The sequence below is a fragment of the Erithacus rubecula genome (genome assembly GCF_903797595.1).
Source record: "Erithacus rubecula genome assembly, chromosome: 3".
Lineage (NCBI taxonomy): Eukaryota > Metazoa > Chordata > Aves > Passeriformes > Muscicapidae > Erithacus > Erithacus rubecula.
In genome coordinates this window covers 114,663,342-114,689,729 of record NC_136689.1, presented here as the reverse complement: position 1 = coordinate 114,689,729, position 26,388 = coordinate 114,663,342, and the positions used below count along the sequence as shown (strand labels likewise).

General features: G+C 41.3%; 1 protein-coding gene across 1 annotated transcript; it reads right to left on the bottom strand.

Moving 5' to 3' along the window:
• Window positions 1-289: 289 nt before the first annotated feature.
• Window positions 290-13,164, bottom strand: LOC306799908 (uncharacterized protein). The gene is made up of 4 exons (XM_079301545.1): window positions 12,628-13,164; window positions 7,739-7,901; window positions 995-1,212; window positions 290-638 (listed from the first exon to the last, which is right to left on the bottom strand). Exons 1-2 carry the CDS (start codon window positions 13,128-13,130, stop codon window positions 7,862-7,864), a joined length of 543 nt encoding a protein of 180 aa, XP_079157671.1. The 5' UTR covers window positions 13,131-13,164; the 3' UTR covers window positions 290-638; window positions 995-1,212; window positions 7,739-7,861.
• Window positions 13,165-26,388: the final 13,224 nt, after the last annotated feature.

Genomic DNA, 26,388 nt, shown 5'->3' with positions numbered 1-26,388 from the left:
CACAGTGAGCGATAGTATTGTCTGTAACTTCTTTCTCTTGGGTTTTATTAATCTTACAGTTTTCTCCTTCTTCATTCTTCTTCTTATATTTTACTTTATTTCAATTCTTAAATGTTTCTTTCCTCAACCTGTGGGTTTTACCTTTCTCCAATTCTCTCCTGCATCCCACCAGGAACAGGGGGAGTGAGCAAAGGGCTGGTTGCTACCTGGGGTTAAACCATAACATGAACCTGCACAGTTAAACTTGTACCACATTTTCAAATCTGGTTTATGGGAAGGGCATCCCAAGTCACACAAGCCAGAGTAATTTATGGCATAAGCAAGAGGCAGTAGAACTTCTATCAACTAAAAAAGGACCAGTAGTTGAGTGAGACAAAAAGTGAACAAATAAAACATCAAACAAACATCAAAGAAAAAGACATTTTGGACGTTTCACATAGAAGAAAATTTGAAAGCATTAATATGCCTACCATGATGGACAGGTAGAACCAGACTATACTTGTATGGCCACTAGAATTGTGGAAGTATGAAAACTAGATGTTGGGATTACTTATTTAATTTACATGGGATTATATTAAGTTTAGTTTGATTGTATATCCAGGAAAGTTGAGAGGAGAGACCATTACTTCCTGTAGTGTCTGAAAGGAGAGAGGAAAACATGCAGAGCTCACACTCCTTTACATTATAACTAAAATAATAATACTTATTTTGATATTTTCTTTTGCAAAGAAAGAAAACATCCAACAAAAAACCCCAGACATATACTGGGGGAAGGGACAAATTTTCCATGAAAGTGAATAAATCGGGTACTAACAAAAGATTACTCCAGAGAATAATTGTTAGTACCTTCTGAACACATAAATCATGGAATTTGTCTTACATTTTAACCAGATCCTTTTCTTTTCCAAGTGTGGCAGCATGTCACAGCTTTAATTCAGAGGAACCCCCAAACTGACAGGCTTTCCAGAGCAGGGTGGGTGCCTTTTTCACTCACCCTGGGTGTGAAACAAGTCAGTGGTAAGCCTTCAGCATCATTGGTATCACCAAGGGTGAATGTGCAAAGCTTCAGTTGTCTCTTGGGAGTGGAATGCAGTGCAGGATCCCCCATTCAAAACAGCAAGGGGAGGCATTTCAGTTAATTGCTGGGGTCACCCATGTCAAGCAGCCTTCATTCTGATGGAGTGGCTCAGTTAAAGTGTTCTACTGTCACTGCTGTAATGAGCTAAGGAAATAAATCCATGGTTGGAAGAGTCTGGATCCAGCGTCTGACCTTTGTACAGTGCCAACAACTTGTGAAACAAAATCTGGACCATTCCATGAATGGGCTGAGGTTACAGACCAGAAATGGAGACTAGATGATCTTTAAGGTCCCTTCCAACCCGAAACATTCTGTTACTCTGTAAACCTGAAAGGATACACTCTCCTTAGGTTTTAAATTGATGTTTCCCACTGTGGGAGATCCATTGTCACAATGCACAGTGACAGACAACAAGCACAATGACAGCCAGCAGAATCTGAAGCCTTGCAAGACAAGCCATTTGCACTGACAGGGCTAATCAGTTTAAACAACAACAAAGCCATTAAAAACCACCTACCAGCACCAGGGTTATTTGTTTGATATCTCAAATCTACATATCAAACAGCTGGCAACTCAGAAGTAAAAGCCAAGAGCCTGAACAGGCAATCTACTACCATGTGTTATCTTGACAGTCACATGGTATAAGGAACAAAATGCCTGTGAATTGACAACACTTTAGTTTAAACTTGTTCTAATTCAAAATCAGATACTGTTTTCTTACATTTAAAAACGGCAATGGATCCTTTAGATTTGTTACTAGACAAATGGAAAGCCCAAGAATGTAGAGAATGTGAACACAAGAGACACTAAGAAGGGAGTCAAGAAAGAAGCAGCAATTCCTCTACAAAACAATACAACAGGATCATCTATACTTGTGCCCTATAAAAATAAACAGAAGTATCACAAGATTTATTTGTCAAGACAGACACAGAATGTGAAAACATAGTCAAATTGCTAGCAATAAACATAAAATCTGCAGAAGTGGATAGTTATGAGAATCAGCATGGTTAAGACACAATTACAATGCAAAAAAAAAAAAAAAAAAAAAAAAAAAAAAAACTAGCAACAAAAGTAAATCCTTATTATCAGTATGTTTATAGCTTAAGAGCAAGAAAAACCTTCACAGAGAAAAGCTGATGGGAGATGACACCCAGAAGTCTATCATGTCTAGGACATCAGTCTTCACCAAGGGGGTCAAATGCAAGCAGTGAGTGGCATAAATAATAGTCATGACAGGTAAGATTTCAGGAGGAATGGGAGAGAGACAGAGAATGTGAATGAAATTGTGTGCACATCTGCACAATGGAAAAAACCCAAGTAAACAAACCAAAGCCACAAAAAACCAGTTAAGAATATTAAGCACCCAGTGAGTCAGTTTAACTCCAAATTCCTGGGGAAAACAATCCAAAACAGATCAATTAGCAGCACCTGGAAGATAATCCTAAGTAATAGCTAAAAGAGATTTGTTAAATCACATTGCTAACTTCCTCTGACAGCCTTCCAGAGAGGTAGGAGAGAAATCACAGATGTCACATCTTCCCTTTAGAAAAGCTTTGAAACTGCCTTGAGATATTTTTTCAACCAGGCTACAGATGAAGGAATAACAAACATTAGTTCTGGATTTGAGAAACAAAGGTTAAATATACCATCATCAGGACAGAGTAGTGATCTGGAAGAATGAAGTGAAATGTAGCAGGTTATATGCAAGATAATGCCCATGGCAGGAAAGATCTAATATGGAAATATGGGATGGGAAACAAAGCCTCACACTAGAGCTGGTCACAAAGACAAATGTCATGCTGTTCTAAGACAAATATTGCTGTGAGATATAAAACAAGAGTGCAAAGCCTGAGCATAATCTGCTGAACTCAAACAAGTCCTTCTATTCTGTGTCTGAATATCTAGGAAAGATTTTGTCCTACCAGGGCAGGCCTAGGGAACAGAAATAAGAATGAAAACTGGTCTGGAAAATGTGACTTATGGGGAAGTGGGATGGACAAGCTAGTGTGGGGTGGGGGGAAACCACTTGAGGGGTGGCTGTTACCTTGGAAGACTACTTCAAAGAGAAGGGAATTGTCTGTCAGGTCAAGTCCTAATGAGCTTATAATGAGCACAGAAAAGGTTCAGGTTAATAAGCACTGGAGGAGGGGAGACAAGAACATGAAAAAAATATTGGAAGGTTAGTAAAGCAATGGAAGAGATTTCACCAGGAAAGAGCTTTGAAAACAGCTGAAGCCAACACTTTTTCATAAAACACAGATTGCATCTTTGGGGCAGAGACCACTTGAGACCCAGACCTTATGGCTGGGAGCAATGGTTGGGGAATGCCACAGTGGCAAACCAGAAGTGAGGGGAAGAAGAGGTGGTTTAGAAACACAGAGAGAAGCACTGAGGGAAGTCAGGTGACAGGCAGGAAACTGGGAAAAACAAAGATGAAAAATGAGACTGCCATTTGCAAGGAGAGTAATTTCACGAGGCTACACCTGGAATCAAGAGGAAAGGCAGGCTCCAGATGCTTGGACCTACTCTTGCTGCAGTTTTTGTTTCAGTGCCTACCTTAGCAAATAATGCAGTGCAAGAAAAGCATATCCACAGAGAGGAAAACAGATGATGCTGAAGATGCAGCACCCACATGACCCATGCTGGCACGGCAGGCTGTGTGTTTTGCTTCAAGCCAGCTTCAGCCTGCTCCTGTGGGCAGGACAGCTGGGGCTGGTTCAGTGCTAACTGCACTCCTGAAGAACATCTTCCAGTCTTACTTCATCTGACAGGAATCCAGCTCGTGTTCCCCAAGATCCCCCAGCAGAGTGGACCACAAGGGATGTTCTCCAGAAGCACACTCTGAACTGCACTAATACTGTAACAGAGACTCATTTTAAGCCAAACCAGAGGAATCCAGGGAACAGCTGTGGCACCCACATGGTAGAGCCCAAGGAAGGACACACCAACCATAGCAGACCAGAACAACACTGCTTTCCTCCACTGTTAGGTTGATGTAAATGCTCTGCAGCAACAAGCATGACTGGAGTGACAGTGTTCACTGTCTAGACACCAGGCACTGACTGATTTGAGACAACATATTGACCACTTAACCAACATCTGATGTGACATATGGACATCTTTGGTAGATCTGCAAATACACTGGAACAACTATCACAATATTTTAACTTTGCAACTGCATTTGCTTTAAAATAACATTGCTAATAATCTGATTTTTTCTTTCTTTTCTTTAAATAAGGAGCTATGTCTAGGGACATTCTGACTCATAAATTTAAACAGCAAAACCAAAACAAAGGGCCAAGCACCCATGTCATCAATCTTTTCAAGCTGCAGAGTCATAGAGCAGTAATCAAGACAAAGAATGCTCCAGTTTCTCATTGCCAGTTCCTAATATCAACATATTTTCATTTCATGAACTTTCTTTTCCTAAAGAAGTGTCAAATTGTGCACATGTCTGTGTGTGTCCCTATTTAGATTCTGAGCTGCAAGGCCATTCTCTGTTTCTTCTTCTCTGTAGCTTCTGAAATATTCAGCCCCTTCAGATTCCTTCTCAAGGACTGTTTTGTTTCTTACTCTGTGCACATCACACATCCAACATGGTTCCCTGAAAAACTATCCAGGATTTGACTGGGTGGTTGATGATAACACTTCTTTCAGGTCATTTCAAGTGATGCTCCTATGTAAAACAGTAAACTGATTTTTGCATGCATTGGCAAGTTTCCACTTTAATTTCTGAGTAAAACCCTGTAAATGTTACGAGATTCCTCCTTTTACCTCTATTTCAATTCTTTATAAATAAACCCATGTTTTATGTGTAAAACGCCACAATCTCAACTACTATCAACAAATAAAATTAAAGTATTTGCACAGAAATTCAAGATACCTTTTAATACAGGAGAGAAGCTGCAGAAATCTGGTTTTATTCCCAGATAATTAAACAAGGGGATAAATAGCTGAGGGCATAAAATATAAGAATATCTTAACTGAGAATCCGAGCCAGCTCGTGTTGCAGAGCTGTGTTTGTGAGACAGGCATTATTTACACATTCTGGTGAAGTACTCCACAGATTTAACATTTTAAGGCAGTTTATGAATTTCTAATGTCAATTCACATAAAATGTGCTTAAACACCCAGATGCTATGACCAAAACTAAATGAGTCACAAATATGAAGTTCATCTGAACTGGTGAGGTTAAGTCAAGCTTCTAGTTTAAATTTACATTGCCTTGAATGTGTAAATTAACATCCAAGCAGCAAAATTTACTTTTAATTGGCTTGGACCATGGATGAACTCTTTCCTCTTTAGTCTGCCTTCTGATTTTAATTGGGTAGAAAGCTACTGTAAATATTTTCTTCTTTCTCACCCCTTCTTCCCAAGGTTTTTTATAAACAAGTGAGGTATTGTTTAGCTGCTATGCTCTAGACCCCACACACCCCAAAGCAAAACAGAGTAAAAGTATGTGTTCAGATTGCTACAGAGCAGGATTTTACACATTTTTGATCACACACCAGCAAACAACTTGCCTTCTTCCAAACAAACTGATCAATGCAACTTATAGTGTCTTTTTTGCTTTGCTTCTCATCATCTGTAAGGAGAGAAGAGTAGGCTTGGAAACCCCGGCAAAGGAACCTAAACAGATTTGCTCAGCAGTCTCCAAGTCTCTGGTCAACAGCTCTGTGCTGTTCAAAGCCCAAGTACAAGTGCATCACTGTTCTCTCATTTAAATGTGGAATAATTCTAGGATTCATGGCAATGCCAGCTTAAACTTAGCTCTAAAGAAACCCTTTGTTTTCAAATAAATCAGTGCCTGGTTTTAGATAATTCTATAAAGAATCCTATTCATCCACCACATAACCTATTAGTTAACATGAAAAGAGCACCAAAGAGGCAGCCAACCTCCAAAAAATTCTGAAGAAAAGTGAAGTTAAACCAATCTATCTGGCATATGCCTTTAGAGTTACATATAATGTGTGTGCACACACACACAAGATGTAAAACCTCATTGCAAACAGCACTGTTCATTCTTGATATAAACACTTTACACCAAGACAGCTGAAAATTTTGTAGCACACATTCTCTCACCAGAGCACAGTAATTGTCTGGTTTTCTGTCACTGCTCAGAGTGTCACATCATTTTCAACTAAGGGACAGTTTTGGGGTTCCCTGACAGAGAAACTTCATCTGTTTTTCTGTCAGGGCTCTGATAACTGAAAAATGGCAGGAAAGTGTTGTTACTCCCAAAAATTCCAAAAACAACAGATATTCTCTTACCAAAGGCCAATTTGGGAGGGTGAAATTTAGATATTAAAATGCTGCTTAACCATTTTGATGCTAGTCTGAAAAATTCATGAGCCCTTTTAAAGAGCAATTGATGAAAACAAGTTAGTTATTTAAAAGATATTTGCCATGAGTACTGTGAGATTAAATTAGCAGCATTACATTTATTGCTTAAATGAAACAGGAGGGCCTAGTATTTGAAAAAAGAAAAAAATCAGGAGGCTAATTGGATAATTGGATTCTAGGCTATCAGCATCCACTATGACTCCAAATAACCCCCTTCTGTTTCACTTCTTACCGCTCATAAAACATTGCTATATCCTTCTTAATGCTACATTCTCTTTTTACTTACTTTTTCATGAAAACATAGTTTTTTTTCTTTCCACCCCCTTATCTTTAATCTATTCAAGATGCACCACTACTATGGCAGCAAGGAAGCAGAAGTCTCCTAGTTCTTTGATGCACTTGTCTTCAAGGCATTTGACAGTCTGGGTACTCTTGCCAGCTAGTTGTTATTTCTGAATCGTCCTAAGTTTTCTCTGTTTCATAGTTTTTGGCAGCATTTCAAACTTGTAGACTTAATGCATTTTGCTTTTGCAAGGTATGGTTAAGTCCCATCCAAAGGGAGTACAGGAGTTATTTTCTTCTTTAGTTACCTCCTGTCCCTCTTCTATGCTCTTTCCAGCATTAAAGCAAAACACATACCATAAACTGGAAATTCTACCATGGCTGAGTAAAAGTATTCATTTTCTGAATGCTTAGTCCTTACTTATTTACTAAACTTAGTATAAAACATATTTCAGGATTTGATAGTGATCCTAGTTCATAAATACCTAACACTAGGAATGTGCAAACAAAAAAAAAAGTCTAAACCTAAACTATTGTAATATAAACACATGATAGTTCAGAGTCATGCAGACCAAGTACACTTGCAACCCAACACATGCATCCAACATTTCTCCACTTAAGCAGGAACTACACAGGTATGGAAGAGGCCAAAACACAGACAGTCATGGGCTGCAGCACATTTTCTACGTGAGTTGGAGGCAACTGCACTTATTTAGTTAGCCTTGAGAAGAGGCTTGAGGAGCACCTAACAGCAGCCTCCCAAAGTCTTTGAGAAGGTTACCAAGACAGACTCACTAGTGCATTGCCTGAGAAGGAAAATCCCCACAAGGACAGCAGACCACTAGGACAGGGTGCCCAGGGGGGCTGAGGAGCCTCTGTCTTCGGAAGCTTTCCAAACCCAGGCAAGCACAGCCCTGTCTGAACTCTCAGGGTGAGAATTAACTCCAGCTACTGAGTTAACTCCTCACCTTCCAAGGCTCCTTCTAACCACAATAAGAGCATGATTTAAGATGTGTAGCCATAAGCAGCACTTACCCCTTCAGCTTATCTTCCTAGCTGAATCCAGAAATATCATTGTAATGTGATATATACAACACCATGGGACAATAATCTTCACAAATGCCCATTTTCTCATAAAAAACCCAATTTGAGCACAGATTAATGATGCAAAGCTCTGAAATAACTATGAAGATAGCTCCTGAAAAATAGAAAGTTACAAAGCACACAGTTTGTATATACTTAGATATCAGATTTTGCATCCTATATTATACTGATAAATAGTTGAGATTGACTTCAGTTGCATGGCTCTTCAATAAACACTCAGATACGGGGTTTAACTCCATGGGGCACAGCAAATCTGTTCTGATGCACCTGCTGCATTAGCAACATTGAGTCCAGGATTGGAGGCAAAGCTTTCCTTGGTCAGATGTCTGTTCCAAAATATTTCACAATTAACAATATGTGAAGATCTTTTAAATAGTTCTGTTTCTTCAGTTATTTCACAACAGTGGGCAAGAGATGGAGAAGTACCATTGAAGAAAAAACTAATCCCAAGGGCTGAAAGAGACAGCAGCAGCAAAGCAGCATGATGGTGCCTCATAAGGCAATGGAAACATGTTGGTCCTGCTTCTCATCAGAGGCAAAGGATCAGAAGCTGGTACCCCTTTAGTTTACTCCCAGAGAAACATAACAGTCTGTAAAGCTATGCAACTTCTGCACTGGCAGTATTTTGCAATAGTATTTGGCAAGACACTCAGCAGTAGCAGCTTGCCAGTTGTCCTCACAGTTTCAAACGAGACTGCCAAGAAGTAAGATGTGACATCTCTTTGAAGAAAGGAGCTGTGAAATAAATTTAGACATCAATCTTGCTTACCCACACTTCCCCAACCCCCAGGTACTTTCCTGCCCTAAACCACAGAAAAACTGTAGTTGCAAAAGCAAAGCATTTGAAATAGGAGGGAATAAGGAAGTTCCCTGTCCTCAGATGATGCTCCCAGGGTGCCTGAGAAGTTGGAGTGAAATGGTCACATGAAGATATCACCTTACTTCTTCTTTTGCTTAAGAGTAGGGAAAAGGAATCTTAACACAGAACTGGACAAGGGAATGGAGTTATAGGTCAGGACACAAACACACAAATCTGTGGCATAGAACACATAAAACACCACTTAAAAACCTGCATAATATAAAACTAAAACCTATTGCCACACAGTTAATCTGTGTGAAAGTGGTGGCCCAGGACGGAGACTCCTGCACTGGAAATGGGGCTTTCTGAAAGGAAACACGGGACACTTTCCCTGCTTCAGCTCACAGGTTTAAACTTTTAAACTGGGACTACAAACAGCTGTCACCACCCACTCCACATCTCTGAGCATGTTCTCCTGGGCCCAGTTCTCTTCTGGAGAAATTAGTCAAGTGTTGATCCTCTCTTGAAACATAGAGGATGTCATGGAAATGCTCACCTCTGGTAACCATCACCAGCAAGCAACCAGCAGATCCCAGCCCTCCTCCCAGTAGGATACAAGCTGCTGTGACACAGTCAGGGTTCTGGTGCTCCCTCATGCCAGCAACCTGGGCATCCTTGGGCCACCTGCTGCATCTTCCACAAGGTGGCCGGGCTGAGCACAAGGAGCCAAGTGTGTGCCCTCTGCTCACCTCCTCCAGCCCGTCCAACAGCTGCAGAGGTGACAGGAGATGTGGGTTTGAGCCCCTTGGGCACAGGGAGCAGGGGCCTGGGTTCAGCCTGCTGTTCAGACAGATCCTGTCACCAGCAGCTCCCAGGGAAAGGCGTTCACTGGCTCTGCTTCGGGAGCTGCTCCCAAAAGGAACCGCACAGCTGCATTCCGAGACACGAGCGATGCCATCAGTGTGTTTACAGGGTGCTTGCCAGGTGCCCTACTTTCTTCATCTCCTAAGGGCTCTGATGCTCAACTACAGCAGCTCTAGATAAGGTGCTTAAGAACTTTCTGCTCAAAGAGGGAGATCCAATATGTTTAAGACACTTTTGGAGTCAAGCGGACGCAGCGTTAGGTGGTTTGAAAGAGTTGAAGGAATAAATTCTGTTTGAGAATTAGGAATGCAAGCAGGAACTTGATTAATGTATTTTAAAATGTCCTTGCAGTACATGGAAGTCCTTCAGTTCTACTTTGGAAAGTATGTTTGCTTTGTAGGATATCTTAGCATATGGATACTACTTAAACTAGAACAAAATGAATCCTGCAATGCAAACACTCACAGAGCTAATTTCAAATAAAAACAACATATTGCTTTACTACAGCTCAGTCTATATATGTACATACATTATTTACAATAGTTTCTAATTCCTTGGTCTATTGAAAAAAAATAGCAGAATAAATCTTCAATGACATAGGGATGTTCAAAAATGAAGTCACAAAACTAACCAATAGTGACTTTCCTTTTGGGAAATGCACATTCCTTCAAAATAACATTCTTCTTAATGACAACTTAGCCAAAACAAAAACATAATTTAGAACTGCAAATATGTGTAATCTGAGCTCTATTTCCATGCAGAAATGCTGGGCATTTGTGTATAAAATGGCTTGTAGCCATTGGACAAAAAAACCCTAGTTACTTGCATGCAAATTATAAAACTGAAACCATCTGGAAAATGATCTGGGATATAGGGAGGATAACCCAGGAGAGAACCGATGAGTGGATGTGGCTGAAGGATCACAGCTTATTAGCAGCTTATCCTGTATGGATGGGATGGAAAATAGGATTTGACATACCCTCTTATACAGTGATGATTAACATGAACCTGCAATTAGCATGCATGGCATTTTAGATTGACAGATAATTTCCATCATAAACCCTAGATCCCAAGAGAAACAAGAGATGCTTTGCATCTAGTTTTATTTGCTAATACCTGGGTGATTTTATTTTATATACTTTATTTTGGCCCTCAGCATACCCTACTGAAACATTTTGTTGCTGGGTCAAGTCAGCTTTGGAGGCTTGCAGCTCTTCCAGCTAGCTAGGTTGAAGCAATTCTGCATATTAAAAACCACCAATCACTATTTTAAACACATGCCATTACAGTCAAATTATCCACCTACTTGTGGATTGACTTTAAACAAGTAAAAAAATGAACAGAGTAGTGATTTTAAAGTGCTCACATCTTAAAACTTGTACTATTAGCTCCCTGCAATACATTATTTTATAAGCAGGGTGGACTAGGAACCATCCAACTTCTGTCCCCTCATATGCCCTTTGAAGACTTCTGTCAAATGAGACTTGAACATCCAGATTTGTCAGACTTCCTAGAAAGCTACCTGTCCTTAGAGAATGAGAATGCACACACTGATAATAAAAAGCAAAATCTCTTATGGGTTGTTGATTATCAGGATGAAGATCCCCTCAGAACAACACAACCAATTACAAGTCTTGCAGCACTCTGGATGCAGCCCATGTATTCACCAGTCCATAGAACTTTCCTCTCCCTCAGGAAATGCTTAATCCTCTTTGAAGATTACAATAGATACTGAATTTATTAGATAAGCATGAAAGAAATTAAATGCAAGGGCTGTCAACATCTATTTTGAGTGTCCAGTATAAATGTCAATGCTATTTCAATGCTTACACCATGTAATAAAGAGGCTGTAGCACTTACTGGAGAGAAATACAGAGATCACTAATTGATTTTTACTGCCAACCAGTGTATATTTCTGCTCTTCATACAGTCTCAAAAATTAAGGTAAAGAGCCTGACAGAATTCAGTTAAAAAAAAAAGCTTTGCAGGAGCATGTAAATTTCAGCAAGGGGAAGCCAAGGAGCTCTGGCCAATGCTCACAAAAGCACTGGGGCAGACATCCTGCAAGTAACAAAGCCACGCAGATGAATGTTACTGGATACTTTTTCAAGCTAAACCACTTCTCACCTGAATTCAAATCCTTCAAGTCTGCCTCAGAATTTTACCTTCCCATAAGGTAAAGATCTGTGCAGGAAGCACCAATATTTTGCAACTTCTTCTGCACAGGAGGAGGAAGCATTATTTTAATTATCTCCCTGCCTCCAACCTTCTCTCATGCTGAAGGTGTTTAAACGAGTAAAGAGACAATTCCAGCCCTTGCCTCTCTGGCACAGAGGCCACCAGAATTAGGGACTACAGACCCAAACCTCATTCATTGCTTTGCCGCTGCAAGGCACAAAGCAAAGCAAACCGGGGTCTCCTCATCCTGCTGGGACAGAGGTAAAGGACTCTGGAAAAGGGAGTCTTTCACATGCTCTAAATGAAAACGCCCAGCCATTCTTCACCTCTTAAATGTCTGATTCCAGCACAGCGTTAGTGTCCTTATGGAGTTAAGCAGTGGAACTGAAATGGAGTTTGGTGGTGTCCGTAATTGCAACCCAGAAAGTAAACCCTCCCACACCGAGCCAGCCATGCAAAATAAAGCACGGTATGTAAAACTGCAAATACACGCAGTAAAAACATTAGGGCAAGAGTACCAGCAGGAGCCAGTAAAGAAAAAAAAAAAAAAAAGAGAGAGAGGAGAATGTGAAACACTAAATGACTTTAAAACTTCTTTGCAAATATAGTATCTAAAACTTTACTGTGGTAAATTATAGCGGCGGGGGGAGCAGAAGTTTCCCCACGTTTGTTTGTTTGTTCGCCTGCGAGCACTTTGCCCCCGTCCGTGAGCGGATCCCAGCCGCTGGAGCCGCACGCCCACGCGGAGCAGCGCTTCCAGCAGCGCTTCCCTGCGGGAACGCGTTCAGCCCCGGCCCCTCCGCAGGAGCCTGGCCTCGGGAACGCCGGCAGAGCACGCAGGGCTGCGACAAAAGGGAATCGAAACGTCCCCGAGTCCCGTGTCCCCGGCCGAATCCCGACTCCCCGCAGTTCCAGACGGGCCCTCTCCACCCCGGCCGTGGGAGGGCACGGACCCCTGGACGGCTGCTCCCCCCCGTACCTGCCTCCCTCCGACCCTCCGTCCCTCCGCCGCCCGGGGCGATGTCCGTCCGTCCGTCCGCCCTGCAGCTGCCGCTTCCTGCTCCCCGCCGCGTCAGCCGCGCTCCTCCCGCCGCGGCCGCGGGATGACGGGCTCCCCTCGCTGGGCTGCTCCCCCCACGGGGCTGCGCCCACCCCGGGGCGGCCACGGGCCACCGCCGCTCCCCGCCGGCGCAGGCGAGGCCGCTGTGGCTCTCGGTGTCGCTGTCGGTGTCGCGGAGGGTGCCGCCCCCGCCGCCGGCCCGCCCCGAGCGGCTCCCCGGGCGGCGCAGCCGGGGTCAGGCGGGGACGCGCAGCCCGCCCCGCTCCCGCTGCCGCTGCCGCTCCCGCCCGGGGCCCCGCGGCTGCAGCGGCCCCAGGGACCGCAGAGCTGCGGCTGCCGCGGCATGTGCGAGCCAGGCGCGGATTACCGCCATCCTCTCGTGAAAGCGACAGATAATCCGGGGCCACGCCGCTCTCCCACATGCGGCATCCAGCGGGCTCCGAGAGCCGCCGGGCCGCTGGCACGGACTGTGCCCCAGCGGGACATACACGGAACCCGGCCAGGGCCGGGCCGTGGCACAGCTCCCGCACCCCGGCACAGAAAGCCACGATGGTTTTCTATGCCGATGTTTTATCCACCTGGGCAGCAAAAGTAGATCGGGCTGGATGGAGGAGAGAGACATAAGAGACATCAGCTAGGGTACAGAAGCATCCTCCCCATTCTGTCCTGTATATTTCTCAATAATCACCTTCAGTCCTCATTTCGCACAGCAGGATGTGGTAAAAATAGTTATCAGTTTGTCTCAAGCAACATTTGTTATCTCTCTTTTTGGCTGCTTTTCTGTGCTTCCTGGCACAATTTCATCTGCTCAAGTTGCCACAGGATGCAGCACAGCAAAACTCACCTCACCCTGAATTTGTGCAATCCAGCCTCAAAACACTTCTGTCAGATTCATGGTTCTGGGTATGGCCAACTGAGGTCCCCACACAGCTCAGCTTAGGAGACAGCACCAGCTTGGATGCTTCACAAAGAGATGAGAATTTCCACAAAGTCCTCAGTGAGAGGATGTGAGATGAGGGAGGTTTTTCCAAGCACAGCTATGGCACAAGTGAATTGTTTTGAGTGGTAATAAGAGGAAGGGAAGAGACTCCTGAGGACAGCAACAGCTCTTGCATCCTGAGATGCTGGAAAGAAGACAGAGACTATAGTATAGGCAAAAGTGAATCCTAGAGAATGAGCTCTGGTACAGTTAATCTGTTGTCACAGTACATCTTAAAAGAATGATCCCTAAATTACAGTGTCCCTTCAATGCAGTTTGGATAGTTCCTTCCTTCCCAGCTTTCAATTAAGCAAAGGAGTGAGATAAAAAAATACAGCCAAAAGCCACATCTTGGAGGAAAGGTAGGTATAAGCAGTTCTTGCCAAGATGGTTATGTTTTCATGCAAACTTCCTCACTTCATCTGCAGATTTTGGTTACGTATTTTAGTGGGAATGCTGTTTTAATACAATTATGCCCAGTCACCTGACTGCACCTAAAATTTATTGCATACTGAGGGTAGTGGTCAATGGCTCAATGTCCAGGTGAAGATCAGGGCAAGTGATGTCCCCTAGGGATCCATACTGAGACCAATGTTCTTCAGTGTCTTCACCAGTGGCATAGACAAAGGGATCGAGGGCACTCTCAGTATATTTGCAGATGACACCGAGCTGAGTGGTGCTGTTGACAGGCCTGAAGGACAGGATGCCATCCAGACAGACTGGACATGCTCCAGAAGTGGGCCCATGGGAACCTCATGAGGCTCAACAAGGCCAAGTGCAAGACACTATACCTGGGGCAACCTGGTGACAATACAAGTTGGGGGATGAATGGATGGAGAGCAGACCTGTGGAGAAGGACTTGGGGTGGATGAAAAGCTGGATGTGACCCAGCAATATGTACTTGTGTTTCAGAAAGCTGACTGTATTCTGGGCTGCATCAAAAGCATCATGGCCAGCAGGCTGAGGGAGGGGATTCTGACCCCTTCTTTGCTGTGATGAGATCCCCCCTGTAGTGCTGCATCCAGCTCTGGGATCCCCAGCACAGGGAAGACACAGACCTGTTGCAACAAGTCTTTGTCCAGAAAAAGGAGGTCCTTAAAGATGCTCAGTGGGCTGGAGCACCTTTCCTATGAAGACAGGGTGAGAGCTCGGGCTGTTCAACCTGGAGAAGAGAAGGCTCTGGGGAGACTTATAGCACCTTCCAGTGCCTAAAGGGGGCCTACAAGGGAGCTGAAGAGGGACTTTTACAAGGGCAGGAAGCGATAGGACAGGGAATAATGTCTTTAAACTGACAGAGGGTAAGTTTAGATTAGATATAAGGAAGATAAATTTTACAATGCGGGTGGTGAAACACTGGAACAGGCTGTATGTGAGCGGTAGATTCCCTAAATGTAGAAACATTCAAGTTCAGGTTGGATGGGGCCTTAAGCAGTCTGATTGAGCTGAAGATGTCCCTGCTCATTGCAGTCAGGTTGGACTAGAAGTCCTTTAGAGGAGGTCACTTCCAAACAGACCTGTTCTATTATTGTGTTTCTCTGATGGTTGTAACCTTATGTTTCTCATAAGGCTTGCACACATGTAACATTATGCACACGTGGGTGTCCTTGATCCATCTTACATGTGTAATTATTTAGAATATAGTCACACAGAAAACTATTTTCAGGACAACTTCCAAAAGGCAAATCTCCAGACAAAAAGGTTATGCAGTTTGACCCACTCAAGAGACCCACCCATGTTATGCAGAAGTAATGCTAAAAAGTGATGAGTGATTCTAGCTACATTATCACTTGGGAGAAAGGGTTGGATTAACACAACTAAACATTTCCTGCAAGGCCTAGATTTTCAGGAATAAATCTGTCAGTATCAGAACCCTATTTCTGCATTGGATTAAATTAGCAGAGACAGGACTGAATAATAAATGTAACCATTCCCTCCTTTCCTTTCTCTCTCAAAGAACTTGAATGAGGAAAAAGTCTTGAAAGTTTTTCTCCCATACCGGGCAAAACTAAGGACAAAAAATGTTCTTTCCCCTTCCTAAGAAGGACAAATCTGTTCCACCCCAAAGTAGCCTATAACCTGATGTATCATCTCAACACAGTTGAGCTTCTGAAGCACTGCACAAAGTGCTGACAGATTTCCTATTTCCAAAGCTCTAACAACGTATGCTTGTATTGCTTATTCCTTAACAGAAATTAAAAACTGTAAAAAGTTTCCATCTTAAGTGAAATCGACCTCAGTTAAATAACAATAACAAGAAACTCTTTCTAGAGTTTTCCTGTCACTTCAAAGAACACAGAGACGGCACAAAGGAACACAAAAGGTCAGCTGTAAATAGCATATTTTATCAGTTGAGGGGTCTGAAGTGCTGGATGTCTCTTCTAGCTCTTTTTATGTGCATGTGTGTGTAAAAACACTATCTTTGACCTGATATAATTAATTTTTTTTTTACTTCACATACACTCTGGCACAAACTAGGCAGCTTGAGAAAAACATGATCCTCTTGCAGATGATGGTTTGCCAAATTGACACCCTGGGGAAAAGTTTCCAGTCTAGACCACAATTTGTAGATGCAGCCACGGTGGTGGAGTTCCTGAGCAACTGCAAGTTCATGCTCTTTTCAAGTTTATTTCTTTCCACCAGAGACTTTTCTCTTGCTAGTCAAGCTACTGCACTCCTCTACAGACACAGGAGAAAACCTAAATATCAAAGAGAATCTTAACCATCTCCACTTCAGTGTAAGCAGAGTTCACCTACGGTAAAAGCCTCTAAAAAAAAAAAAAAAAAAGAGAAAACAAAGAAAAAAGTGTCTTGCCACTACAGCCGGCCTTTTCTTCTTGGTTTTCCTAGAAGAATGATGTTTTCCTCTTATTCTGCTATTCCACTGTGAGGACACAAGTGCACCCTCAAGTCCCTTTTACTGTGTCCTCTGTACTAGGAAGCACTAAACTTAGAAAATCTTTAAAAGTTCAGTCCCAGGCTGGCTGCTGAGCAAACAAAGCTAATAGATGTGCCTCATTTGTTTCCTCATGTCTGCTCCATTGCTTGTTTTCTTCTCTTATGCATATCCTTCCAGACAGGTTGATTTGTTTAACTACACAAAGGTCAATGTCTGAGCAGCACACCTAAAAGCACCAGCAACACAGAAAGAGAAAACAGAGAAAAAAGCAGATTATGATTATGACATTCTGCTTTTAGAGCATAACAAACCTCCTGTCAATATCAGCAGTCTGGTGCACAGACTGAGGTCTGAGTAAACCCTTTGTGCAGTAACTCAGTAGTTGTGGAGATGATGCATTGTCATCTTACCATAAGAGGCCAAACAAAGGGAAAAAGCACCTTTTGTGAGGTCACCAGGACTTCTGCCTTCTTGCTCTACTTTCCTTCATTCTCTTTCTTGCTTCACCTATTTGCATGTCTCCGCCTTTCATCCCTTTGCACTTCTTTCCCCATAGCAACTTTGCCTTCATACATCCTACTTCTGCCTCCTCCCACATGAAGAAGCCACATAATAGCACGGGCTGAACTTCAGAGGGGAAATTGCAGAGACAAATGGTCCTTAGCTGATGTCGACTTGTAGCGAGCTCTCTGGGGCTACGGGCTATGAGCCAAAGTAGGGATGAAAGAATTAGAGATAGACTAAGGACAAGTGGAATAAAAAAAGTTTTAGAAGTTTTAAAGTAGAGAGCAGAGTTATATAAGGTGATGACCTTTTACCTAGGCTTTCTGTTCAGCAGACCTGACAGTACGTGCTCAGGCTGGTTAGATCCCCCACAACCACATACTAACCAGGAAATAAATCAATGGTTACGTATCATGAGAAAGGCTTGTTGTGACATGAATTCATCTGCCACTGAATCCATGTTCATGAAGAGGCTCCTATCTTCAGGCACGTAAATTCCCATCTTTTCAGAGCAAGTTCCTGAAGGAATGATAAAGTTCATCTTCAGGAGGCTAGCTAACAGTTCATATTTCTAATTAGCATAGAGATTTAGGCATAGTATTGAAAATGCTTTCCTCCAATAAGGTAGTGTAACACTTTGTATTGAACATTTGAAATACAGACCACAGCAATTAAGATGAAAGTTTAACACAAATGTCAAGTAAAAGGAAACTTTAGTGGTTTTTTGAGTTCTAGGAACTTAGTTACCAAATCACATCTGGGAATCCCTACCTCTCATTGTGCCTTCAAGAAAAAACCATCTTCTCCAAAGCATTGCAATTAGGCTTTTGCATCAAGACCGAAGTCACAACAGGTACAGAGGAGCAGAGGCCACTCTTCTCATAGCCACCACTTTAGGTTGGTTATATTTCCTACATTGTTGCATGCTTTGAGTTTCATAGTTTAGTTTGTACTTGTCAGTGTCATGAGTAAATGTAGATCAGATTTTTGCAGAATTGGAGTTCACAGACAGATATTCAGATGAGTATAAACAGAGACATGTTTCCTAGTCTTAGTTGTTATTAAATAATGGTCATTTGCAGTTTGATTCTGTGACATGATGAACACTGGTGCAAGATATTGCCAAGTTTGTGGGTGATATTTCAGGACATGTAAGCACTCTTGCTTTGCCCCTAACTAAGGGCAGCTTTCAAGTGAGTAAGTACAGTTCTTTCCCTGGCATGGTGAGAGGTATGCAATTAAACATCATATGCTCTGTCTAAGTAGGTAATAATCACACGTTATTTTCTTTCCCTTTTTCAGAACCAAAATTTGTTATTCCTCAATCTTATCCTCTTACTCTTACTGTTGTGACATACTGTGTTGCTATTTCATGCTTTAGTGTGTTGTCTGTAAAGTTCAGTTAATTAGACCAGAAGGTTAGCTTCCCTTCAGCTTTTGTTACTGGATGCACTGTAAGACTCATCCCATTCACACCACAAGCCTGTTAAATTTTTGCATACAAAGCAGAGCCCATTTTTTGCATTCAGAATCCCTGCTGCTGTGAGCTGTTTATCATATGAAACATCAGTGATGTTTGCTACAGCATCTGAGAGTCAACCTCTGCAAGCACAATTAGCTAAAATAATGGAAGACAGTATATTCTTCAAATCTGTAAAAAGCTCTTTAAAATTATTTTCAAATTTAAAATAGTTTATAGATTTGAAACTATTTATTTTAAATATATTAAATAACAATTCTCAAACAACCACTCATGAATTATAAGCTATTTCTCTACAAAAAGATACCAGAAAAAAGGGCAGCATGGTCTGTATTGCAAGGGTGAAACATAATTGTTATATCAAAATACCTCCAAATTGAAATACAAAAGAATACAGAAACAAAATATGAAAGGACATATAATCATCTTACTCAAAGCAAATTGTAAAAATTAAGCAGATGAGAGGTTAGAGTCCCTAAGTCAAACCCTAAGTCTACTTTTGCTTCTTAACACAATTGTATAAAAGGGAATTGGGATTAAATCTTAGTGGTATGGGGGGAGGAAAAAGTGCCATGTGATATAACAATGTAAATTTCCAAGAAGATGAAATTGAATTAACTTATCAAAGTTTCAGTTCAAGAAAATATCCTGTTAGAAAACACATTTATTTAATGAAATGTTTTTTTGTTTCTTCTTTTTTTCCTTTCCATCCTAGCTGTGGTTGCTGCTTTGGGGAACATTAAAACCCCTGCCTCATATGTTTCCCATGAGTTATCAGGAAGTAGCAATGAGTCAATAGCTTTCACAGATAAAAGATCTCAAAACCCACCACAAATTCATGGAGGTATTCTTATCTGTATTAATATACGAGTTAGGGTCTAAAACCTTTAAAAGAAAAGAATAAGCCATTTGAGTGGGCAAGATTAGAAGACTGTAAGGAAGATGTAATCCATTTCTAAGTGGAGTGGAGGGGTTACTAAAGTTTATATATGTGAATTCTTTTCTATATGTGTCAACTGGAAGTGTTGTTACTCAAGGATTACTCATCATTAACAGGCACTATTTCCAACTCTGCTGATAATGGGAGTACAACTTAAATAAAATTTTAGTTTTCTTTCAGTTTTATTGTACTGCTTTCTCATCTTTACTGTCTTCTGTTATATGAACTTTTCTGCCCTGTAATGCAATCCAAATGCAACCAGACTGAGGAATTGGATGACATCTCTACTGTAGGGAAAAATGTGAAAGAACTGAAGTAACTACTTTTTATCTTTTTTAATCTTGCACATAGACATAAACATAGTGAAATTTAGTGCTCATACAATGAAAGGGTAGTTGAACTGTGCAAGTGAGTAAGAGATATCTACTAAACCCTGGGGTCTTCAGTGTGCTGTAACTCTAGTCTAAAAGCATCCATTTCATAATCAACTCTTGCAGAGCTCCAGCAGGAAAGATCCAGCAAATGTCCCAGGTTTGTTCTGACCAATGGTCTGTGGATCTGCTGTCAGTAGAGAATATTTCTAACACCAGTAGCTTTCTGCATCTGAGGTAGCTTATTTGTTGGTGGCAACTGCTGGAAGTTTATGAGAAATCCTTTGGCACACAATAGGAGATGGCTGCATACGAAAAGTCAGTTTGGGAAGAGTCTGGAGTCTAGGGAGTGACAGAAGCAAATAATTAAAGTAGGGATTATATAAGCCTAAATCAATATTAAACCAGTGGTAAAAATGGTTCTCCACTCCAGAGAATTTTCAGATACTATCTGTCCCTAAGGTTTATTTATCTTTCCTACACCTAGACTTGAAACACAATGTTTTGGGTGCAATTATAATCCTCTACATTCTACTCTGTCTTATTCTGGCAAGTGTAATAGGTTTACCTATGGAAGGGGTCTGGTACTGTGCAACATGGAAGAGGGATTGTTGGGATTCCCTTTCTGAGCAGCTAGTGTTTCCTACTCTACCAGAGACTGCTTAGGTGTCCCCCTGTATCAGAGGTTCCACATGCATTTCTTTCTCCCACACCACAGAGACCAGTGAAATGCTTTGGAAGAGTTGAGTTTTGGGAATAATGCTCTTGGAAGGGTAAGAGCTTCAGTCAAATATTTTTTGATTTGTAGGTTACTATAAGACTAGCTAAATCTTTCAGCTTTGCTAACCCACATATAAGAAGGCAATCTCTCTTTTTTCTCAAACTCTCATATTGCTTTTTTTCTTATTTGTCAATGTAGCATATTTTTGTTTGTCTTTGACAGGAGCACTCCCCCATATTTCACCTTCAGTGCTGGGCTAGCTACTCCTGGTGCAAACAAGGGGTGAAGAAGCTTAATTATCAGAGGAGTGGGTTTATCCATCATATTCACAAATAGGAAGCTAGGAAAGGGTTGTGAGTAGATCAGACTATTTTTCACAGAGCTATATAATCTCTGACATATTTTTCTGATTTTCTCTATTTCTGTATCATGATTCTTTACTGAGATCTTGACTCTTACATCCAGTTTGTGTGTTATCTGTCTCAGTTACCTTGCTCTTGCATGCTTACAGGAGGATATCCATTCTCTCTCTCAACCTTTTTTTTTTCTAGATCATGATTATTTTATTGTTCATTTAGCTTGGACCTTTCCCTGTTGGTTCTCATGTTTCTTGAAATGAGGTACTAACACACTGTGTGCTTGCTACAAGTTGCCATGTTGATCCTTTTGTATCCCTGTGAGACTCATTCACTGAATCCTTTAAAAGGCCTTGCTTTTTCATAACAAAACAACGTGGCTGACTCACAATTAGTTTGTGATTCACTGTATGGCCTAATCCTTTCTGAAAATGTTTCCAATAAATGTACTCCTTTATCTTGTGATTATAAGTGAGAATAAAATATCATATATGCTGATTTCAAATCTTATTTATTTCACTAGCTTATCAAGAGAATTGTATTACTCCCTCAAAGTGCTTGCAACCCTTTCCAACTCGGTGTTGCCCTCAAGTTTGATAAGTATAATCTTGCTTGCAATTAATGAACAGACTGAGGACAGATGCCTGCATAACCTCATTTTGATATGGTTTTACAGTTTGCTAGTGACCAGCTGCTATGCATATGCTGTGGTTACGTAAGTTTGCTATAATCATGGCTTTTCTATCTAGCACAGCAGTATCAGATCAGTACTTTTTCTGCCAGCTTGATTGTAAAGTGCAATGTGAGACGATACCAAAACTCATGCATGCCAAAATCAGACAGCTATCACTTCTTCTCCTGGATGTGCTGTGCCCTCCCTGAGAGAAAATAGGTGACCACATTGGGCTGGCATTATCAAACATTCCTAACAGAAATGATGTGCTTGTAGTGTTCTCCTTATATCCCCTTAATTACGTCTTACTTTCTGCTTTGGCATCATTGGATTTTTTTTTTTTTTTTTCATCCTGCCTTCTGTTTGGTAATTCGATTTAGTGAGCTTTTTTTTTTTTTTTTTTTTTTTTTTTAGTTTTTTTTTTTTTTTTTAGTTTTAGGGTCAAGGTCATTGTTTCACTAAAGGGATTTTTCTTCACTTAACTATTCCTTAGATTGAGATGGCTTGGGCACATGTAACCTCAGATTTTTTCTGAATGATTTTTGATTTTTACTACCTTCACATGCAGTATTATCTAGAAATGTGGAGAGTTACAAAGATGCTTTTTTGAAGTTGTCCTTCTTTCACTCTCTTGTTATTTCATCAATACTTTACTCATCTGGATTTACTCAGATTCAGATCTAGAAAGCCTTCCCCATAGGATGCCTGATGTACTCTAAATCGACAGAATCTCTCTCAAATTTTCTACCTGTGAATGAGCTTTCTCCTGCTGTACCTGCAGATAGCTCTTAGTTTGAATAGCGAGACCTTAGTATGATTTTATGTGAAAACCTCTCCTTAAAATTTTATCCCCTAAATCATCCTTATGCAGTGCTCTGTAGTGAAGTCATACCATAAGGAGGATCTTTCTTCTGCAGTTACTTGATCCAGTTGCCTGATGAGTTCCGGACCTTAGAATAATGTGCAAATCACGGTGTCCTGTCACTCTCCAGCGCAAAATGTTCTTTGACACCAACATCTGTCTGGTGAACCACCCTACCAGGCTTCTAAGCAAATGAAATATATAGCTCGTCCTGCTTATTTGCTGCGGTGTGCAACCATGTGGGATGGTCAGCAGCTGGACCCGCTGCCTTTCGTCATTTGCTTAGGCAGAAAAAAGGCAGCAGAGTGAAAAAGTAGTGGCGCCTTTCAGCACTGCTGTCTCATCCGTGCAGTCCGGCACTTCCCGGGATGATGGGATGATGGGATGATGGGAGGATGGGAGGATGGGAGGATGGGATGATGGTGAGCTTCTGCTGACACCTACTGCCAGAGCCGAACGCAGCACAGCAGCGCAGGGGAAGGCATCGTCCCTGCCACGGGATTCTTGGCGTGCAGCTTCGCATTCGGACTGCCAGCGTTGTATGGAAAGAGGTAAATACCGCCCATAGTTTTACGGAATAACTTATATAGAGCAGAAATGCAAAGGTCCCAGGAGCAATTTCGTGGGATTTTTGTTTCGGTTTTGTTTGATTTTGTTGGTGTTTTTTTGTTTGGGTTTTTTTTTTTGGTGTGTTTTTTTGGTTGTTGTTTTTCTCTGATAAAATTAGTGAAGGATAAGAGTAAACTGAAAGTCTCTTTATGCATTTTCCGTGATAGAAGTCAATAAGTTGATAACGAGAAAATACTTTTCAAATATAAAAAAAATTATATTTTTAAATAGATGGTAATCTTCATTGTTACTGTGAGGGATTTTACATCAAATTCAAGAAAAAACTGCTCTTCAAAGAAATTTCTGCCCAGTAGTAGTTACTTGTTTCTTTGGTTTTGCAAACCTGCTTTTCACTTATTTCAATACTTAGAAATCACATCCAAGACAAGGAAGTGTGGTAGAGGATGCCACTTACTGGAAGGTTATTCGTGAATTACAATGAATTAATGAACACAAGAGCTGTAGTTTAGACTTCTATAGGTGTATAAAGGACCAAGAACCTTCTGAGCTATCAGAAAACTAGAAACTATTAGAACATTTGGCTACTGGTGGTAAGGCTGCTTGTGCATGTTGGGGTATTATGCTCAGCTCAGTTGCCAAAGGACAGGGCAGCAAAGCAGTTGGAAGGGTTCATCTGATTTCGATTTGAAGTGTTATTACATCTAGTTTAAACCCTCAGGAGAAAATGTAAGGATAGAGTAGATGTGTTTGTTTTTCTTTTTTTCAGCTTGTTGATCCACTCCCACCATTTTGATTTGTGTATCAGGTTCTCTCCTCTGTCTTCAACTCTGAAAAACACAGGCTCTCAACTTGTGAAATACTTCCAAATTTAAAGCATAATCGCAAGCCAGGCATCACTGCTTGTGCTCTCTGTAAGAATCCATTTTTTTTTCTCCCATTTATATACTTGACTTGGCAATTCTTCTGTGCTAGAAATACTGTTCATTCTTTAAACTGGGTAATTGCAGAGAGAATTTCACTTAGGACCAGACAGTTAATTGGGATGCTGAAATACATGAGGTTGTTATACAGATTTAAGTAAACCTTTAACAGCTGATGAGATTAGTGACTGCATACACTGTGAACATACAAATCAATAGAGCAGTGAGTGTGTTAGTTGTTCAATGTATTTTATTTTGAGGCATTTATCTTTTAGTGTAATGGAATTGTACCATTCGTTCAATTTGTATTTGACAGAGCACTATGGAAAGCAGATAAACATTCACAGTAATTGCCATTGAGGCTTCCATACAATCAGGTTACACATCTAAGCTAGTAACACTTACATTTTCCTTTTTTATAATGGTCTATTGCCCTAAAGATTGATTTTCTATTGACACTCCCTGAACACTGACAGTCCTGATGAATCCATTTTGTTTGCCAGTTGTGCTGACATCAATTCACAAAGCAATATTCAGAGTAAAAAAAACACAGGTCCTTAACTTTGCAGAGGAGTTTCCATGTGAAATTAATTTGAAATGTATTCAAGATAAGGCCTCAGAACCAGATTTTGAGCCAAGAAATAAAAGGAAAGCATAGGTAAACAAACCCAAACCAGTGCTGTATTGGATGCTGAGATTAACCCAGCATGGGAGGCAGCTGTAGAGCTGCTCTTACTGGACCAGGCTATACCTGAACCATCATTAGGAACAATGATTTTGCTGCAGCAAAGCCTTTGAGCAGGTTATTTGGATGACTGTAATTAGTACTGGAACCTCTGCCCAGTATTTCACTTTTCATGTTGTCTCCCTAATTCATTCATGCTTTGCTAACACACATTCCACATTTTGAGCAGCCCAAATCTGGTCTCGTGTAGGAATGCATCAGTGTTAGCAGAGGACATCTAATAGTGGTGTGAATTGCTGAACCTGGTACAGTGGCAGCAGTTCAAGATCTGTGAAAGCACTGAAGGAAAACATTTTTCAATTTTGAAGGTCATTGGAAGGCAGTAGAAAAGAGATATGGAAGTTATTCAGTTGGATGTATGCAGGACACGAGTTACCAGCCCAGGTCCCCAGGATAAGTCAGGTGCTGTTTTTTAACTGCCATTGACTAAGTATTAATTAACCCAAATGAAAGCTGAAGTTTCTCAGTGGTCATTCCTGTCCTTCCAGAACACAGCTGGGCTGCATGCTGCCTCTGAGGACCAGGAGGTGAGGAGGCCTGTGACCAACACCCCTCTGGAATACCACAGCTAGCACAGTGATGAGCACTTGGGCTTTCAACAACACCTGCTTAAGTTATGGGCCAAACAAGACGTAGCTCAGCAGAGCTCAGGAAGTGAGGGCTCAATTGGCCTAACCGCAGCAAGAAGTAAAGAGCACTCAAAGCTGCTCTGTGCAGTGGAACACACACTGTTGTTCTCTCCTTGTAGCTGGTACTACTAATAGCACTTATGATATCATAAGTACTATCCAGTTGTGGGTCTACAAATGCTTTTTAGATGCTAGGTTGTCCTATTTAGATAAAAAAATATTGCATTCATTGCGGGGTGCGATGATATTGCCATCTTCCCTCTAGCTCATACTTTTGTTTTCTCTCTCCTCTTTCTTTGAGTGTATATGTAAAGAGCTTTCAGAGCCAGGTCAGGCTAAACTCCTAGTTTTGCAGGCTAGGCAGGATCAGCTCTGCAAGGGTTTCATTGAAGAAAACGCCAGATCTTAGCTATCCTTTCTGAGGAGCACACTGAGCTATAGCTGAAGGCTGATAATAACATTCACTTCTTGACAACACAGACCATCTTCTAGTTTATCGTGATCTGTTATTTGGCATGCTGCACAAGCCTTTTGTTTCTGTTTAGCTGGAAACTTCTGTCATTGCACTTCCAAAGGAACAAGTACCTCTGAAAAATAATTGCTTTGACCTAGGAATGACCCATTTCCTGAGGGTAAATGACAAAGAAGAGATGGAATAGCACTGGGTGAAGACCAAACTGAAATTTTTACATCTTCCTTCCTGGGCCTGAAATGAATGCCTGGTATTTTGACTGTGAGTGCTTGGTTCTCATCAACAAAGTGGCACGAGTTCAGGTATGTCCTGTTGCTGACAATTAATCACTCTTCTGACCCATTACAAATAGATTTAACTTTGTAATCACTGTGATCTTCAATTCTACTTTCTTAACTGTGATGTTGTTGTTTGCCTGTGAAAATAGCACGGCTCATGCCGTGATCTCTGGTAGGTATCATTGCTACACTCTGCAGGGTACTTACTAACAAGGCAGATGCTGTATTTCCTGAATTTTCCTTTAAGACTGCTTAAAGATTTAGTTACTTGTGTAATCTGTATT

Bases quoted from the DNA above. Each gene is read 5' to 3' on its own strand.
- LOC306799908 (XM_079301545.1), bottom strand. From the start codon at position 13,130: ATGTGGGAGAGCGGCGTGGCCCCGGATTATCTGTCGCTTTCACGAGAG. The intron at 7,902-12,627 runs GTACGGGGGGGA...TCTATTTTTCAG, and splicing joins GGAGGGTCGGAGGGAGGCAG to GAGCTATCTTCATAGTTATT.